The sequence below is a fragment of the Equus asinus genome, chromosome 2, assembly GCF_041296235.1.
Source record: "Equus asinus isolate D_3611 breed Donkey chromosome 2, EquAss-T2T_v2, whole genome shotgun sequence".
Lineage (NCBI taxonomy): Eukaryota > Metazoa > Chordata > Mammalia > Perissodactyla > Equidae > Equus > Equus asinus.
In genome coordinates, this window is record NC_091791.1 from 136,444,136 (window position 1) to 136,465,108 (window position 20,973).

General features: G+C 40.4%; 1 protein-coding gene across 10 annotated transcripts in view; it reads right to left on the bottom strand.

The window, feature by feature from the left end:
- Positions 1-20,973, bottom strand: part of TLN2 (talin 2) — a 413,145-nt gene that overhangs the window by 138,328 nt on the left and 253,844 nt on the right. For 9 of the 10 annotated variants that reach the window (XM_070500486.1, XM_070500480.1, XM_070500476.1 and 6 more), the window contains 6 exons: positions 11,969-12,124; positions 7,513-7,614; positions 6,687-6,763; positions 3,930-4,110; positions 2,639-2,752; positions 360-468 (listed from right to left, as the gene is read on the bottom strand). In XM_070500486.1, the coding sequence (XP_070356587.1) occupies positions 360-468; positions 2,639-2,752; positions 3,930-4,110; positions 6,687-6,763; positions 7,513-7,614; positions 11,969-12,124 (739 nt within the window). Of the gene's footprint in view, positions 1-359; positions 469-2,638; positions 2,753-3,929; positions 4,111-4,662; positions 4,798-6,686; positions 6,764-7,512; positions 7,615-11,968; positions 12,125-20,973 lie in introns of those variants that run through there. The other variant, XM_070500489.1, reaches the window with a different exon arrangement.

Genomic DNA, 20,973 nt, shown 5'->3' on the forward strand with positions numbered 1-20,973 from the left:
AAGACAACAGAAGGTACATATGACAGATCTAGGCACTTGGAATCATTTTCAGAGTGTAAGCTCCCAGAAGGGAGAAACTGGCCTCAATAGACTTTAAAGTACATCCAGCATGTTGATGAACAATGAGAAGAACTATGTAAGTGCTTTTTAATGATAACACATGATATAGACAAAAAAGAATGAGATGTTCCCCATATTTCTCCTGGGGCAGTGGGAGAAAACGCCTTAAGTATTCTGAGCACCTAAAAATAGACCATCCTCTCACAATATGAAAATCTGTTGTTTCAATCAAAGACTATGAACTCTTTTTTTTTTTTTAAACAAAACCACAATACACCACAAATCCCTCAAGGACTTACCGGCTGTGAGGTTAACAACTGAAGCTGTTCCAGCTGTGATGGCATCAACTTGAGAGTGGATTTCGTGTTTGGATTCGTCGACTTTATTCTGAACCCACACCCTAGACGCCTGCAAAACCAGACAACTGCATGACACAATCACTGCACAGAATTACCCAGGAAACCAGAGAAGTCTCGCCATAAAATGAGACCAGCATTTTGGCTACACTCTTACTGGGTCAGCACCAATAGGGCCCCTAAGTCATCAGAAACAATGTCCTTAACAGGCTTCTTGCTCGTTCACAGATGCTGAATGGCAGGTAAATTCTCAATGTTTCTTATGCTAGTTACCTTTTTTCTTTTTTTATTACCCTTTTAAGATTTTATAAAGAAAAATTCTATGTGGTTTTATTTAAGTAAATTCAATTAAAAACTGAGAAAAATTAATGTCTCATAATAATACTGCACATTAGCACCTATTATTGTTGTTAATTTTCACCTTGGTTTTTAGAGAACCGGGTCAGAATGAGGGTGTTCCAGCTCAGGAGGGTTCTGTCAGGGCGGGAAGTATCTCTTGTTTACAGTATGAACGCCATGCAGATGTGGCATCTTTCCCGGCAGGATTTGGGGGGAGAGGTCAAGACCCTTGTTCTGGACCCAGCTCTACCACTAATAAGTGATATGACCTTGGATAGATAACATCTAGGTCCTGTGCCTCGCATTTCTTCTACCATAGTAATTCAATGGCCCTTAAAAACCTTTCCAGCTCTTAGACTTTTTGTTCATTTGAATCTATAAATAGCAAATTCTCTATTTTCTGGCATTTCTGGACTTAGCCAGTTAATGATCATTTTGATAATGAAGACCCTGTGGTAAATATAAGGTGCTGATCTGCTTCCCAAAATATCCCCAAAACAATCTAGGCTCAGGATGTGTCTAGCACTAACAATATTTTTTTGTATACTAATCCTTTGAAAACTGGTGAAGAAGGAATGTTAAATCCAAATATTTTAAAACTATTCTTTCACAAGTGTGCTTGTTATGAGAGTCTGCCATACGTATTTTCACTCTGAAGTTCCCCAAAGCAAAGTGTTTAATGACTTCAGGTGCTTGGGAGAAACCGGCCTGAGGACAGCAGAGCCTGTGTGTACACAAGTGTGCGAATGAACACGAAGTGTTCAGGGAGAACTTGGAGGCAGTTATCTTGGCTGGACAGGATGAGGTTACAAATGATGGCCCCTCCGTCCTACAGCAGTGGCCTTCCACCCTGGCGGCCCATTAGAATCACATGGCAAGATGAAAAACCACTGATACCTGAGCCCCACCCCCAGGGACACTGGTTTGCCTGGTCTGCCCCAGGCCTTAGGCTTCATCCTGAAAGCTCCTCGGGTGATTCTAATGTGCAAAGCAAGGCTAAGAATGACAGTCCTAGTCAGGGCTTTGCAAACTTCAGTGTGCACACAAAAACAGCTGGGAATTTAGCTAAAATGCAGATTCTGATTCAGAAGTTTAGGGCAAAGCCTACAATTCTCCACCTCTCACAAGATCCTAGTTGTTGCTGATGCTGCTGGCCCGTGGAGGACAATTTGAGTAGCAAAGAGCCAGAGGATTTCACGCAGCAGCAGCTACAGGAAAGCAGCTAATAACTGTCCTGCTGAAAAGCTCAGTGGTAGTACCCAGTGGTTCTCAAAGCATGGTCCCCAGACAAGTAGGGGAAGCATCACCTGAGAACTTGTGGAAAATGCAAATTCTCAGACCTACTGAGTCTGAAAAATGGGGGAGGGACCCAGTAATCTCTTTCAACAAGCCCTCTGGGTGATGCTGATGCACTGGCTAAAGTTTGAGAACCACTGGTAATAATAACAAAAACAGCTGTACTCACCAAGCTCTCACTATGCATTAGGTACTCCAGTAAGAAAAGAACTCTGCGCATGATTAGAAAGAGTCTTCACAACAACCCTGTTCACGGTTGACCAAATGGAGGCTCGGAGAGAGTAAGTTGCCCAGATTCACACAGCCACTGAGCAGTAGAGCTGGGATTTGAGCCCAGATTAGGTGACTCTAGAGTCTATGTTCTTAGCCCTCATGGGGTACTGCTAGCAGCACCCTGTGATTCTCTCCTTTTGTGGGTGTAACCTAGAGACAAAGACTCACTATTTTTGGGGGGAAAAAAACCCCACACAAACATGGATTTCCACTTCATCAACTGGAGACAGAGATTCACCTCACGGAATTCAGCAAGAGAGAACTGTTTTCTGCCAGGGTGCAGATATTGAATGAAAACCATGAACACTATTTACCATATCCTGGCCGAGAGGCGGCAGCGAGTCGAGCTCACTGAGGTCATCCTGGGCCTGCTGGACAGCATGCATGCTTGTGTTGATGGTCCCCATGAGGGCTTGTTGGGCGGAAGTCTGCAAAGGCAGATGCGTATAAGGTAGTCATACCATGCTCCTGGGACTGACAACGCCCTCTACACGAACCAGGTGAAACTGAACTCTGGGCTCATGATAAAACAGCCCAGGGTACATCTCAACAACTGCCTGAACCACCTTCCATTTCAATCCTGGGGCTGGAAATACATATTGTATTATATTAATAGAGTACTAGAGGGCCGGCCCCATGGCCAAGTGGTTAAGTTTACGCGCTCCACTCCGGCAGCCCAGGGTTTCACTGGTTCGGATCCTGGGTGTGGACCTAGCGCTGCTCATCAAGCCATGCTGAGGTGGTGTTCCATATAGTAGAGCCAGAAAGACCTACAACTAGAATATACAACTATGTTCTGGGGGGTTTTGGGGAGAAAAAGGAGGAAAAAAACATTGGCAACAGATGTTAGCTCAGGTGCCAATCTTTTAAAAAACATAGAACACTAAATATGGGTACTTGCAATAGAAGGATTATAATTAGGAGAGTGTGGAAAGCTTAATTAGCTGACAAGAAGGCTCAGAAAGTCTTTGCAGGGGGAGTTAAGGGGATCCAATCCTTGAGTACTGTGGACAAAAGATCTCATGCATAGGCAGCATGAGTGTGTTATACTAGAACTCTTCTTGGTAAATAAGTAGAGATTCCACCTAAACCTACAGGCAACATGTTTCTTCAGACTCAAATCACTTCTTCCAGGCTCTTCAGCTTTCAAAAAGTTCTTGCCCAATAGCATGAGATTCTAGAGCAGGCAGACCAGCACAGAAGGAAAGATCTGCTCAGGGGTGAGGGGATGTGTGCATTACTACAGACCTAGTCTATTTCTAAGACTCTCTGAGGCATCTCTGGGCCGATTAGCAGCTTAATGCCACTAAGGCAGGGGAGCAGGGTCCTATCTCTATATCACCAGTCACATGGAGAGGTCACTGGTTCTCTTCCAGACCAAGAGGACACCTGTGATCCTAGACAGACTATTACCAGAGCCACTCATTTAAAAGAAAGCATGCTGGGAATTAGGCATTGGGACTGCACAGTTGAAAAGCCATGGTTCAGACAGGAATTAGCAAGAGTGTGGATGGCACACACAACCTATCACCATGGCTGGTGTCCCCTCCCTGTATACTGGAGGCAGCATATTGATGGGCAGGACGAGTGCCCGGAAAGCCTCACCAGTGGGGGCATGTGGCCCCGGTGCATCTGCCCAACCATGACCTGCTGCTGTGGCGAGGGCATGCTGCCAACGTTGAAGGTCTCTGGTCCGCTGGAGCCTGAGCGCATCACAGCCGGCAGTGCCACTGAGCCATGCTCCACCTTCCCAGTCCGATTGAATTGCTGCTGCAAGATGGTGGACCTGTGGGGGACAGGCGGTTTGGTCACTGTGAGGTTGCGACTCACATCAAGTGTAACGATAAGATACCACAGGTGTTATCAATGTTTGCTGCTTTAGGGTACAGAGACCAATTTAAAAGAGGCATATCTAGACAGAATTGTGAAGAAGAAGTAGCACTAAAATGCTCAGTAGGAGAACTCTGAGATGAATGAAGCCTTCTACAGTCAATAATATAAATAACTATTCCCATTTTATCTACTTAATAGGTTCACGGTATTACACAATTAGTTGTTCTTAAAAAGACACACATATTCCTATAACAATGATGGTCCAGGCATTAATGAAAATTTTGGATACATTGATCTATTACTCGTAAATTTTGCCTGAAATAGCCTTCATTCAACAAATATCTACTGCATGCCAGGTTCCATTCTAGGCACTGGGGACATAGATCACTTATCCTTATCTTGAAGTGAGAAGTGTGGAAATGAACTTAAAGATAATCTCTCACAGCTTGGGGTCCCCCCACCCCCCCAGGTCCAAGGCCATTGACCACAGAGTATGTCTAAACACCTTAGGAGCCTTGATGATGTGATAGACTTGGGCACTTCTTCCAGATGATTTCAACTTAAGTCTGGGAAGATTCCTAGGGCATCCATGCAAAAAAAATTGATAATTTTTTTTGATATTTAAATATATTATCAACTCCTTGATATTTTCTTAGAATGAGCAGTGAGTGCAAAGGACTTTGACACATGAAGGTAATAAGTCCGAGGGTGGCAGATCGGCCTCAGTAGCCCAGTGGACAAATCCAGAGGGAGAGTTTGGGGAATGTGTGTGCATGTGGAAGGGGAGGCGGGGCAGGGTTGGTGAGCAGCAGCATTAAGGCACAGGGGCCTCTGTCCCAGCGTTTTCGAACCATCACAGATCACTCCCTGTTGCCCAGGGCAAAGCTCATGAGCTATGCTGGGATATCAAGCAAGGCATCCAAGGGGAAACATTAATGTCTCTGGAGGGGCTGACACCAAGGAGGGTGGATCTCTGGCTCCTCTAGGAAGTCAGCTGCATTCCAAGATCTCAGTAAAGTCCAATGTAAGGAGAAGTGGAAGGTCTAGTGATGGGGACCACCCTGGACCACTTTTCCTGCTTGCCTTGATCAGACCCCATCATGATGCCTTAGGCAGTGGGAAGGGGCCACAGCAGCCCCAGGCGGGAGAGGTTCCCAGCACTCTGGGCTCAGACACTTACTTAGCTGCTCCTAGGCAAACTACAAGGGCAGCAGAGCCCTCTGAAATGAATAGCTCACCCTGTCAGAAAGCACTAGCTTATTAATTTCCGTCTAATGATCATTAATAATTCCAAGAACTGAAAGTGCTTTGCCAAAGGGCAGCAAGTACTTGAAACGCGTCACAAGTTTGGTTCCAACTCGTATACTAATAGGGGACAAGTGGAAAACCACCTTCAACTGCTTGTGGAGAAAATTGTGAGAGAGTGGTGCAGAGTGGCAATGTTAGAGAAACAGTTAGTATGGCTAAGCAAGTTCAATATGCTGGAACATGCTAGAACTTTTGGGCAGTGTATTATAGGAAACATCACAAGATCTGAATCTGAGTCCTGGCTCTGCCACACGTGTGCATCTCAGTTAACTTCCATGAGCTTCGGGTTCCTCATCCATGCACTGGGGATGATTGTATCTGGCCTCTCTCTTCCACAGCAGGTTGTTGTTGAGATCAAATGAGACAGCATGTTGGACATACACAGTAAAGTGTAAACAAGAAAAGTTATTATTACAACGCTCTCCTGAACATAAAGGGAGTAGCTGAACAGGTTTCCCAGCAAATATCACTTACTAGATGTTACTTTAATAAATCTCCATTTCTTCACCTATAAAATGGGGCTAAATTGTGACTGTTCTGAATTTAAAATGATGACGATGACAACAATAGCCAACATTTACTATGTGCCAGGCATCGTTTTATGTGCTTTATTCGTAATTCAATGACCAAAATAAAACTTACAAGACGGTCCTATTATTATTCTCCTTTTACAGATGAGATGAAGGGGGCAGAGAAAATTCATCATGTCCCCAAGGCCACACATTAAAAAACAGATCCAAGATTTGAACCCAGTAACTGGGGCTACAGAGTCCATGTTCTGAACCACCTCCCCCTGCTGCCTCATGACATGTGTACCAAGCGTGGCATGCAGTAATCTTTCCATAAACAATAACTCCTTCACTGGCTAGACCCCTCCCCTAAAAGGTACAGAATTAAACAAACTCACCCTCCAGCCTTTAACAAAAATGATGCAGTTTATGAGATTTACATCAGACATGCAAAAAAGGATTCAGGAATGCTGTGTCTAAAGACAGAGTTAAACACCACATTCTGTTCAGTGGCTCCCTGAAATCACCAGCCGCCCTCACACAAGACAGCCTCCACAGTGATGATCATGGTCTGGGGACCACGCTTTGAGAAGCAAGACACTGTCATCTCCTCCACGTGATGGACTTCATGGCCACGGGCCCCAGAGCTGGCAGGAGGACACCTGCCTATCTGGGGAGAACGCAGTTCTTCAGCACTCTTAACAATACTTACTTTTTTGGGGAAACGGATTCTTCTAACATAGTTGACTCTTCATCGCCCTCTAGTCCAAATCTATCTTTACTTTGTTTCTGAGGTAAAACAAGACACAAATGAAAGTCAGCAGATCTTGACACAAGAACCTTTTAAAAGACCTTTTAAAAGGAGCCACACAAGCAAAAATATTGAGGTTTACCCAAAATTTCTTGTATTGGATATTTATAAGTGGTAGGATGAACAAAAGCAAAAGTAACAATCATAAGAAATACATTATTTAGTATACAGAGACATATAATGTCTTCTGCATTGATTATTGCATAGACGATTTTATATAGCTAAAATCAAGACGGGGATACGAACATTTTGCAGAACTTGGTTATTTCAGTGGGCTGTATCTTGAAGCCCTAGGAAATCTGTTTCTCTATAGAACATGCCACCTCATTAAATTTGGTTAAAAAAAAGGAAAGCAAGCAAGAAAAAGAAAAACCCAAAACATTTTTCAGATCCTCAGTCCAGTTCCTGCAGAGTCTGGAAAGCATAATGCAACTACCTGGAGAGGAAGATGCTGATGGCTTAGCTAGGCTCACTCATTAGCTAGGTGATACACTATTGCTCACTACATGGCTGTCAATGATACAAACATGAGCTGCAGCAAAATCAGAAATTCTCCTGAGATATTGAGGTGAAAGACCACACACTCAAGCAATCTTAACATTCAAGATTAAATTAGTGAATCAAGTACTTCACATAAGGGTTGTTTTATTTTTTCGGGTAGCTACATCTAAACTGAGTCTTTTCATAAAGAAGTCTTGCTTTTCCAATTTGCATTGGTATGAAATACCTTTTTGAGGATGATGTCAATGTAGCCTGCAATCAGCTGGGATATTTGCTCTCCCTCAGTGGTTTGTACTGAATAGTAGCTTTCCTGATACTCCCCAAAATCCTGAAAAAAACAGCATTAGGAGAAATATAGCTACATGAGCAGTTTTGAAGGTGAGGAGGTCCAGTTCTAGAACAAAATGGCATAGACTCACTTTTCCTTGCTCTGGCCCCTAAATAAAACCGAACACCCTAAAATTTTTCAACAAACAATGATAAAATGGCTCCAAAAGCTGGAAAGGTGCACTGGTTGGGGACATCAGGATTTGAGGAACCACAGTTTGGTGAGTCCTTGGGTTTTATTTTACATCCCATAGCCCCCAAGGCTGGGGGCTGGAATGGCCTGAAACGTGAAACTTCCACTAGGTAGTTCCTGAAAAGTCTATTCTCTCTGACCATACAAGCAGGAGAGGTGAAGCCCAACAGAGACCTAGTTGGGAGCCCCAACCTGGCTCCACAACCTGGGTTGGTACTCACTGGCAGCTACAGAGCAGTGAAAACTCGGACCATCCCAGCCCCTGCTCCACAACACAGACAGGCAGTTGGTTTACTCCATTTGCAGTAGTGGCCACAGTGAAGCCCTGCGTCTCCATGCCCTCCATTCAGTGGTATAAAGTAACTCAGGCCCAGTGGCTTCTACCTCCCCCAACAAAGGTCACCCAGCAATAACAGGTGGCCCAGGGAAGTGCCTTCTTCCCTTACAGACAGCACCAACAGAGTTTGGGAAGGAACCCCGGGCATGTCAAGAGAAAGCATCAGTCCAGAATAGCATTGCAAGGGCTCAGAAAATAAATCATCATTGCTACTAACGGCCACAGAAATAGGCCAGAACACTACACACTAAACCAAAACAAGGTGATTGTGTGCTAAAATAGAAGATAGATAAGATTAAGAGTGTCCTAATATCAAAATGTCTAGAATATAATTGAAAATCACTATTCATGTCAAGAACCAGGACAACTACAACACAATTAAGAAAAGATAACCAACTGATGCCAATACTGAAATGAATCAGATGTTGGAATTATCTGACAAGGATTTTAAAGCAGCCATCACCAAAAAAATGCTTTGACAATTACAAATTCTCCTCAAACAAATAAAAAAAATAGAAAGATTCAACAAAGAAGCATAAGTCATAAATAAACACCAAATAGAAATTTTGGAACTGAAAAATGCAATAACCAAAGTAAAAAAACTCACAGGATACATTAAAGAGCAGTGTGGAGAGGACAGAGGGAAGAATCAGTAAACTTCAAAACAGATTTTAGTCCACTGGAACAACAGAAAATAGACAAGATAAAATGAAACAGCCTCAGGGCTCTGTGGGACAATAGAGAGATCCAACATCTAAATCATCAGAAACCCAGAAGGAGAGGAGAGTGTGGAAGCAAAAAAACACCACGAAAAAGTATTTGAAACTTGCTGAAAACTTCCCCAAATTAGTGAAAGACGTGAACCTACTAATTCAAGAAGCTGAGCAATCCTCAATTAGGATAAATCTAAGAAATCCACACCAAGAACTTTTGGAAACTAGACACAAAGAAAAATCTTAAAATCAACCACAGAAAAGCAACATATTATCTATAAATGAACACCAATCTGAATGACAGAAAATTTCTATTTTGACACCACAGAGGCCAGAAAGAAGTGGCATGACATTTTTCAAGTGCTAAAAAAAAAAAAAGAAGCATCAACCTCGAATCCTGTATCTGGCAAAATTATCCTTTATGAATGAAAGAGGAATAAGAACATTCTCAGACAAAGGAAAAGTAAGAGAATTTGTTGCTAGCAGACCTACTTTTAAAGAATGGCTAAAGGAAGCTCTCCAAACAAAGAAAATGGTAATAAAAGAAGGCTAAGAGCTTTAAAAAGGAAAGAACATGGAATGGATAAAAATAGAAATAAATGGAACAGCATATCCTTCACCTCATCAGTTTTCTTTAATCATATTTTACAATTGAAGCAAAACTTATAACACCACGTCATGTGGTGTTCAATACATATAGAAGAGATATTTAAACAATTATACCCAAAAAGTGGGAGGTGCAAAGAGACTTAAAAGGAAGCAAAGTTTCTATACTTTGCCTGAAGTGGTGAAACATTGACACCAGTGGGCTATAATTAATTCCATGTATATGTGGTAATATCTAGAACAATCACTAAGAACACTACACAAAGAAACATACTAAAAAACATAAATAGATAAAAATGGAACTCTAAAAAATGTTAGAGTAACCCACGGGAAGGCAAGAAAAAAGAAATAGAGGAGATAAACAGAAAAAAATTATCAAATGGTAGACTTAAGCCATAACATATCAATAATTAGCTTAAAATATAAATGGTCTAAATATGCCAATTAAAAGACAGATTGGCAGAATGGATTTCATTAAAAAGCACAACCCAACTCTATGCTCTTTACATGAAATTTTTTCAAACACAAAAATATACCTAGGCTGAAAGAAAAAGAATGGAAAAAGCTATAACATGCAAATATTAATTTTAAAAAGCATGAGTGGTTTTATCAAAATATGATAAAGCAGACTTCAGAGCAAGAAAATTTACTAGGAACAGAAGAACATAATGATAAAGCAACTTCTCCTTTAAGAACACAGAGAAATCTTAAATGTATAGGCACCCAACAACAGAGCTTCAAAATACATGAAGTAAAAACTGATAGTGGGCCTGGCCCAGTGGCCTAGTGGTTAAGTTCAAGTGCTCTGCTTTGGTGGCCCAGGGTTCACAGGTTCAGATCCCAGGTGTGGACCTACACCACTCATCAGCCATGCTGTGGTGGCATCCCACATACAAAATAGAGGCAGATTGGCACAGATGTTAGCTCAGGGCCAATCTTCCTCACCAAAAACTAATCAACCAACCAACCAACCAAACCAAAAAAACTGATAGATATGAAAGGAGAAACAGAAAAATCCACAACTGTTGTTGGGAACTTTATTCTCAGGAATTGATAGAATTACTTGACAGAAAATTAACAGAGATATAGAAGACTGGAACAACAACATCAATGAACAGGATCTAGTTGGCATTTATAGAACATTTCACCCAACAGTAGAATATACATTCTTTTCAAAGTGCTATGGAACATTCTCCAGGAATGATCATTTCCTGGCATATAAAACCAATCTTAAAATTCTGAAAGAATTGAAATCACAGAGTACGTTCTTTGACCATAATAGAATTAAACTAAAAATCAGTGACAGAAAGACAACAGGAAAATCTCCAAACACTTGGAAATTAAATACAGGTGAGGAGTAGGAAGGAAGGAAATATTACATATTACAAGCTTTAATCCAACTTTATATTTTAATGAAAATATTGATATTCATTCTTTTGCTTGAGGTAGTTACAGAGATTTGTAACTATCTCTTATTTATATATTTGTGTTTTGTTGAGGAAGCTTCACCCTGAGCTAACATCTATTGCCAATCTTTCTCTTTTTGCTGAGGAAGATTTGCACTGAGCTAAGTAACATTTGCGCCCATCTTCCTCTATTTTGTATGTAGGTTGCTGCCACAGCCTGGCCACCAATGAGTGGTGTAGGTCCGTGCCCGGGAACTGAACCTGGGCCACTGAAGTGAAGCATGCCAAACTTAACCGCTAGGCCACAGGGCCGGCCCCTCTTATTTATTTTTTAAATGAATTTTTGCTTTTAACAAAGCAGTACTTGAATCTAGTTTAAAAAGACCAATAGTATTAAAAGGTATATAACAAAAAAAGCTGTCTCCTGCCCTATCCATTCCCACCTTCATTTTCCACCCCTGGCACAAATGCAACCACTTTCAACCTTTTAGTAGTTACTTCTAGTATTTCTAAGTAACAAGTTTATATTGATTTCCTGATTTTTCTATTTTGGAAATTATCCACCACTTCCTACAACAGAAGATGAGGATGTAGTTCTCTAAGTATGAACACCCATTTTTTAAGGGCCATGAAGGTATAGCTGTAACTGACTACAGGAGGAAAGAAGGTATGTTTTCTGAAGACTCCTTCCAACTGGCATGAGCCTATCAATCAACACATCATTTTTTTGTTTTTCCTGATGCCCCATTATGAGATTTTTGCCTAGACGCAAGCTGAAAGTTTCCTTCTGGGGTATGCTAGGCATGTCATCATGTCATCAGGCACAGAGAAAACAGACTCCTTCTGTGAGTGGCTCTTTCTAGTTAAGGAACTGAGACAGACTTACTCAGAGCACTAGAAAGTGGTGGCTGAATACACCCAGCTGGCTGACATCTCCCTCACTTCTGGACCAGTTTCCTGCCACAGACTCCCACCACCTCTCCCTCTCCATGATGCTCTCTAAAGACCAGAGAAATGCAACAGGCTTGTATTTTCTCTTCTGCCTCACAATATCACCCAAGGCTATGTTGGTCCCCTGGTTGTCCTCTGCCAGTCCCTACCAGCGTGAAGCTCTTGGGCGAGGCTGCCCAGCGCTTGACTGTGGTGAGTGGCCACTCCTGCAGCACTTCCTTGGTCTTCTCATCCACACGCATCACCGAGTCCTTGGTGATCCCCAGCAGGCGAGGCACCAGCTTGTTCTTGCCTTTCATCTTTTCCTGAAACAGGAGGTACCAAGAGTCAGTGCCCTTCCTCTTAATACATCTAATTTTGCCAAGTAATCAGTGATTTTGCAATGTTTTACCCGTGGTCAACCTACATACACTGTGTTTCAAAACAGGCAGGGCTATTGGAAAACCAGGTTTTCGAGGATAGGTGAATGAATCACCAAATTAAAGGGATGGAAGCTAACACAGAGACATCAGAAGACAGCAAAGATCCACAAGGTGTGCATCCTGGAGAGAGATGCTGTTCAGGAGGGCAGGTTGCTCCAGAAACAGAGACTGTGACAGAAAGAAGGGATAAAACTGAGAAGATACCCAGAGAAAAAAGTTAAGGTGAATTCTAAATTGTCATCACTCCCAGCAGTCAACTCAGTGAGTAACAAAAGAGGGTTACTGTGGAATTTAATTATGGCACTTTAGCTATTTAGAATTAACTAAAACTCTGCCAAAGCAGAGTTTTCTCACTACAAAGAGCCATAGACCTTTTTAAAAAATTCCCTGAAATGTATTTCCATTTGGATTCTTTGTTTTGGTATTTCATATGTATATCTACTGACTCTTAAAAAGTCTGTTATGATTAGTTCTGCTAATTTTTTAAAAAAATAGTAATCACTCTTATTAAAATCATGGATTCCTAACTCACACTCATGCCAAAATAAATGCAAGATAGATTAATGATTTAGCAAGAACATATAGGTGTACATTTTTCTGATTCTAGGGTGTGAAATGACTGCCTGGGTGGTAAAAATACCCAAATTAAACACCATAAAGGAAAAGGTTAATAGCTTTAACTACAAAATATACAGACTTTGATATGTCTAAAAAAAAAAATAAGAGACAGAGAAAAGTAGGAGAAAAAGAAAAAACCTCATTATAAACAAAATTAAAAAGCAATTGACTCTGGGCAAGGGAAACAATAGAAAAAATAAACAAATGGGACTACATCAAACTAAAAAACTTCTCTATAGCAAAGGAAACTATCAACAAAACAAAAAGACAACCGAACAATTGGGAAAAGATATTTGCAAACCATATACCTGACAAGGGGTTAATATCCAAAATATACAAAGAACTCGTACATCTAACAACAAAAAAACTAACAACCGAATTAAAAAATGGGCAAAAGATCTGAACAGACATTTCTCCAAAGAAGATATACAGATGGCCAACAAGCACGTGAAAAGATGTTTAACATCATTAACTATCAGGGAAATGCAAATCAAAACCACAATGAGGTATCACCTCACTCCGGTCAGAATGGCTATAATTAACAAGACAGGAAACAACAAGTGTTGGAGACGATGTGGGGAGAACAGAACTCTTACACACTGCTGGTGGGAGTGCAAAATGGTGTAGCCACTATGGAAAACAGTATGGCAATTCCTCAAAAAATTGAGAATAGAACTACCATATAATCCAGCTACTTCACTGCTTGGTATTTATCCAAAGAACATGAAAACATGAATGCATAAAGATATATGCACCCCTATGTTCATTGCAGCATTATTCACAATGGCCGAGACTTGGAAGCAACCTAGGTGCCCATCAAGGGAAAAATGAATAAAGAAGAAGTAATATATACCCACAATGGATTACTAGTCAGCCATAAGAAAAAATGAAACCCAGCCATTAGTGAAAACATGGATAGACCTTGAGGATATTATGCTAAGCGAAATAAGTTAGAGGGAGAAAGTCAAATACTATGTGATCTCACTCACAAGTAGAAAGTAAAAACAACAACAAAGAAACACATAGAAACAGACATTGGATTGGTGGCTACCAGAGGGGAAGGGGGAAGGGAGAAGGGTGAGAGGGGTGATCAGGCACATGAGTGTGGTGATGGATTGTAAGTAGTCTTTGGGTGGTGAACGTGATGTAATCTGCACAGAATTCAAAATATATTACGATGCACACCTGAAATTTATTTAATGTTATAAACCAATGTTACCACAATAAAAAAAAAGCAAATGACTGGGGAATAAATATTTACAACAAATGTGATTTATCGTAAATCAACAAAAATAACTGGCAAAGAACAGGAATAGAAAATGTGTTTGAAATAAAGTACACAATAAGTAACTACATAAATTTTCATTTATACAAAATAGCAGAGTTTTTTCCTCCTAATGCTTAGAATTGAAGAAGGTATGAAGGGGGACCACTATTGATAGGAGTTTAAAATGGCAACGCTCTTATGGAAGAAAACGTGTTGACCCAAAGCTTCAAAAATGTTCCTACTTTTGACACAACTTGCTTTTAGAAGCCTATTAAAAAAGAAGTTGTGAATGTATGTAAAGATTACGCTACAAGGCAGCTGAAGGAGAGTTTGTCATAGTGAAAAACCAGAAACAACCAAAGTTTTCAAGAACAGAAGATTTCATAGATTATGGTGCATCAAAATAACAGACTACATACAACTATTAAAAATAATTTTATAGGAAAACAATTGGATTCATGGAAGTAAATTATTTACAATATATAAAGTTAAAATAATAAAAGTTAATACAGCATGATCCTACATGAAATACAATTTTAAAAAATAAATTTTTTACCTAAAAAATTTTAAATAAAATTTCACTACACGAGAAAAATTGTGGCCATGATGATCTCAAGTGATTTTTTCCTTATTCCCAAAATTTCACTTACAGCACATGTATTTCTATTGTTGCCAAGAAGAAAATGCTTTTCAAATAACATCTGGTGAAACTTACCAACGCCTAAACCACTATTCTCAGAGGAATGCACATTCAAATTTGCACACATGAAGTATGTACGTATACGTAGGTGTGAGTACAAAGGGACTTAAAGCAGGGCAGGAGTAAGCTAGATACTTAAATATTACTAATGCATTTTCAGAGCATCCCCCAAAAGTTGGTATCATCATCACCACCCCCATTCTGTAAATGAAGGAACTGGCAACTTGCTCCTGACAGACAACAGTGAGGGGTAAAGCCACAATTTGAACAAATTTGAGTAGCTCAAAACTATCTGACTGCAAAAGCACAGACTGCTTACTACACTGTACTTCTGGTGGAAGCAATCAGAGAAAGGGCAAAAACACCCCTGCAGCCCCTGAGGGCATTGCACAACCGTGAGAAAGTGAGGGTTGGTCACAGCTCAGCTCCAGCTTCCTCCCAGGAGGAGGAGATAATGGCATCAGCACTCTGTGTGGGTGTCTCAGGAGAGGAATATGGCACTGCAAGAACCTCCCAGTCCTAAAATACTGAGGAGAGCCAGATTCTTTGTAAAAAGAGGCTGGTTCCATAAGGGGTGAAATCAGCGCAGGGTCGACGATGCCAGTTAGTCTAATTTGGCTTCAGGAGCCACACAGATATTTAGGTGGAGAGGCTCTAGGCAGCTAATACACAGGGTTGGCACCTATCCAGCTGCTGGGACCAGGATGGGGATCGGAAATAAAATATGGTTTGCAGCTGCTGCCTTCATCCTTTCCCATCTGCACCTCCCCATTGAGGGACTTTGCAGTCAGGGAACACAGGATCCCGACGGATTGTCCTGACTCTTGACAAGATCATTCCGGCCTGGGAGAGGAAGCCACAGTGAACAAACAAATAACTTGCAGTGGACACTCCATCAGGTCACGATTGGGAGAAATGGATATAAGGAACTCAGAAAATGCTGAAACTCAGCAGTAGAGACCACCATCAAGGGATAAAACTATTTCAGCACCTACCCACAAAACACAGAGCAGCTGGAGAAAGTTAAAAGAGTGAACGGCTCAGCTCTGTGCTCACATGTTAAGAGAGGGTCCCAAGGTAATAAGGCTCCCTCTTCTTCCATTTATCTGGCATCTCCGTCCACTCCACATCTCTCCTTTGCAACCTTCAACTACATATATCAGCATCCTTTTTATCTGCAGAAGAAAGCAGGCTGGGCAGGCTCCAGTGAAGACCTCCCTCTCTCATGCACAGACACACGCAGACACTGCAGCTGCGATTTTGCCAGCTACAAAGAAACTTCTCTCTCGAGTTGGTGCTCATTAGGTTGGTTTTGTTTGGAAGATGTCTCTAGCTGACAAGACTTCCAGGCAGGAGAATACACACATTCTACCTAGGAGAGGCAGGATCCGTTAATAAGCCCTGTCCCTCCTCTTTTAAGCACATCTCGACCATTACTGGGGGTTGAGCCCTGGCGGCTGGCTGTGATCAAGCCTTCTCTGCCTCAGGCTCTTCTTACAGGTGTGGAGATCAGCATCACTTGTGCTGAGATTGTGCACATCATCTGAGATTCGGAATTGGGTGGAGGGATGTAAGGAGGCTAAGCTTTTGGCATGTTTTGGCTGTAGGCCCCCGACTTGAACATAAGCCCATGATGCAGCTGTGCTCACTAGAGTTCTCCATTGGCTTGGTGCTGAAGTGCTAGCTCTTGTGCTTGGCTGTGTCATCATTCACTTCTTTCTTTTAGCGGCATGGCAGAAAGGGATGGCTGCTCAACAGCAAAACTGGATGTTAAAGACCCAGTTTATTAGCCATTTCTCTCACTAAAAACTACTGGCAATCCATTTTGACTTAACTTGTGGTACTTAGATGCTCTGAATGCCCTGTGTGATGCTTTTACTGTTCGGGGGAGAAGGCGGTCAGTCCCCCAGGTATCTCACCTCAAGGTTCTGGTTATGATTGCAGAGTAAGTTCAAAGGCAAATTTAGAAGTGAGAGGGTTCACATAAGGATTTTCTGGCATGAAATGAGATCCTTTGCAGTTCTTGGGAAATGCCTTATCATTGTTTATGGGGTTTTGATTAGCATATCAAGGTAAAACGCAAAAAAAGTCACTGAAAGAGGAAGACTGTAGACATCTATAACTCCCACTTACTGAGATCTTATATGGGACAATTCCCTGTTCTATATTATCTCATTTAAACCTTATAAAAAGTCACGATTTTATAGGTGAGCACACTGAGGCTTAGAGATGGAAGGTAAAGTAACTTTTCTAAGGTCAAACTAAGTGGCAAAGCCAGAATTCAAACCCAGGTCTTTCTTTTCAAAGCATATGTTCCTAGCTACTGAGAAAATTGCCATATAATGTTCTTCCTAGTGGACTCATTATTTAGCTTCCAGAGATTCTCTATATTGGGGTCAGCAAACTATAGCCAATACTAAATTCAGCTTTTTGCCTGTGTTTTTATGGCCAGAGAGCTAAGAGTAAATTATCCCTTTTTAAATGGTTGAAAAAAAATCGAAAGAAGAATAATACTTCATGAAAATTGAAAATTATATGAAATTTTCAGAGTCTATAATTAAAGAAATTCAGAGTTCATAAATAAAGCTTTACAGGAACATAACCATGCTCATTCATGTACATATTGCCCATGGCTGCTTTCAGGCTACAAGGGCAGAGATGAGTAGTATGGCAAAGCCTAAGATATTGACTATCTGGCCCTTTACTGAGAACATTCGCTAACCCCTGGCTCTACAACATGGAGGCTAAAAGCCAATTAAAAGTTGGAGGACTCGAGGGCCAGGGATCAGGGAGATGTGGGAAGGGTTAAAGGGCTGGGATGACAAAATTTATCAAATATCCTTCCATTACTTTATGTTTTAAGTCCTTAATACATTTCTTTGCATACATTAGCTCACTTAATCTGCATTCGAGCTCTGTAAGGAATTACCATTTCCCATTTTTCAGATGAAAAGATGGAGGTTTAGGGACGTTAGGGATGTCTCTCAAAGTCATAGGAGCTTCTGCTATTTCTCACATAGGTGTATACTGCCATACAGGGTTCTAGGCTAATCTTCCTGATTCCAGAACCCAAGCACTTTCTATTTGACAGCATAAAGTATAATGCTCTGAATATTAGGACAAAGTATTCATAGATATAGAAGAAAATATGATGGAAGCACCTATAAACATATCAAACTAGTTCTCTCAGAATATCTATGACCAATTTCAAGGCCATGTGGTATGATTAAGTGTGCTCAAGATCAATATTTGAATGTCTCATAAATTATAATTTCATTGACTTATTTAGAATTTCTAATAGTCCATGCAAGTAGTGGACGAGAAACTAGAATCACTCACTTTTAACTTACTTCCTAAATTATGCCAATAAACTTCCTTCATAATTTAACAGTATATTCTTGTGAGGAGTCTAGAGAAATATTTTACGTCTTTAAAAACCTTACTATCCCTTAGCCACACAATTTTGTGTGTGTGCTATTCTGCATGTGACCTCTGTTTATCATATAGTCTAAATGGTTGTGCTTATTTACACACATACACAGGTTATTTAATACTGTTGACACATCTTGTAAATTTACTTGACCGATTCACTGAATTCAAAAATTAATGATTCTATATATTGTATCATGTTCAGGGATCTGTCTGGTGAAGATTACGAAAAGTTAATGTAAGAAATCAAAGAGGATCTAGTATCATGTTCATGGACTGAAAAACTCAGTACAGTTATCAATTCTTCCCAAATTATCTATAAATTTAACATAATTCCTGTCAAAATCCCAGTGAGGTTTTCTGTAAATACAAACAACCTTTTTCTAAAGTCTATATGAAAAGGACCGACAACGGCTAAAACAATTTTGAAAAAGAAGGAAAAAGTGAAAAACACTCAACTTGATTTTGAGGCTAACTATATAACTAAACCAATCAAGACAGTGTGATACCAGTGGAGAAACAGACACACAGATCTATGGAACAGAAGAGAGAACCTGGAAAGAGAGCCATAGAAATGCATTCAAATGAATTTGGTTAATAATACAAAAGCAATCCAGTGGAGGAAAGACAGCCCTTTCAACAAACAGTGCTGGGCGACTGGATACCCACACGCCAAAAAACAAACCTTGACCTAAACCTCACTTCTTATCAAAACTAACTCAAATGGATCATATGCCTAAACATAAAATGTGAAAATATAAAACATTTAGAAGACACAGGAGAAAATTTTCAGAGCCTAGAGCTACACAAACCATTCTTAGACATAACACCCAAAGCAAGATCATAAAAGGGAAAAGTGAAAAAATACCCCTCAGCAAAATTAAGAACGTTTACTCTGTGAAAGAACTTGTTAAGAGGATGAAAAGATAAGCTACAGACTAAGAGAAAATATTTGCAAACCACATCTAACAAAGGACTTGAATCTACAATATATAAAGAACTCTCAAAACTCAACAGTAAAAAAAATCTAATTAGAAAATTGGGAAAAAACATGAACAGAATTTGACTGAAGAGGATACACAGATGGCAAATAAGCACATGAAAGATGTTCAAAATCATTAGCCATTAGGGAAATGCAAGTTAAAATCACAGTAAGATATCATTAAACATCTATCAGAAAGGCAAAAATAAAAAAACGACAACAATAACACCAAATTATGGAGAGGATGAAAAGAAATTGGATTAATCATACATTGCTGATAATAACACAAAGTGGTACAGCCACTCTGGAAGATAGTTTGGCAGTTTGTTATAGTGCTAAACATGTTCTTACCCTATGGTCCAGCAAAGGCACTCTTGGGCACTTACATCAAAGAAATGAACACTTCCATTCACACAAAAATCTACACATGAATGTTCCTAGCAGCTTATTCATAACAGCCAAAAATTGGAAACAACCCAAATGTCCTTCAGTGATGAATAGCTAAGCAAACTGTGGTACATCCATACCACAGAATACTATTCAGCAATAAAAAAGGATGGGCTACTGATATACGTTACAACTTGGATGGATTTCAAGGGAATTATGCTAAATGAAAAAAACCAATTTCAAAAGGTTGTATATTGTTTGATTCCATTTATACCACATTCTTGAAATAACAAAATTGAGATGGACAACAGATTAGTGGTTGCCTGGGTTTAAGGACCAGGATGAGGGAGTCTAGGGTGGAGAGGAGCAGGAAGGGATAGGAGGTGTGTATGGCCATAAAAGGGTAGCACATCATCTTGTGGTGATGAAATAGAGTTCTATATCTTACGATGGTGGGAGTTTCATGAATCTACACACGTGATAAAACTGCACAGAACTAAACACACACAAATGAGTATGTACAGAACATAAAATCTGAGTACGGTCTGTGAATTGTACCAATGTCGATTTTCTGGTTGTGATACTGTACTACAGTTACCGTTGGGAGAAACCTGAGGAAGGGTACAGGAGGCCTCTTTGGATTATTAGTTTTAACATCTTTGAGATATAATTCACATAATCATATAATTCACCCATTTAAAGTATACATTCACTGGATTTTGGTATATTTACACATATGTGCAACCCTCACCACAGTCAATTTCAAAACATTTTCATTACCTCAAAAAAAAATTCTGTACCTTTAACTATCATTCCCCTGTGCCCCTCCACCCCACTCCACCTCACCCCACCCCATCCTTCCGCAACCACTAATCTACTTTCTGTCTCTATAGATTTGCCTATTCTGGACATTTCATACCAATGGAATCATACAATATGTAGTCTTTTGTGATAGGCTTCTTTCACTTAGCATAATATTTCCAAAGTTCATCCATGCTGTAGCATGTAGCAGTACACTTCATTTCTTTTTATGACCAAATAATAGTGCACCAGATGGATACTCGACATTTTGTTTACCCATTCATCAGCTGATGGACATCTGCCTTGTTTTCATCTTTTGGCTAAACGCTGCTATATGCATTCACGCACAAGCTTTTCTGTGGACATGTGCTTTGAATTCTCTCGGGCACATATACCTGGGTCAGATGGTATCTCAACGTTTAATCATTTGAGGAACTGCTGGACTGCGTTCTAAAGGGGCTGCACCACTTTACATTCCCACCAGCAGTGTATGAGGGCTTCAAGTTCTCTACATCCTCACCCACACTTGTTATTATCTGACTTTTTGA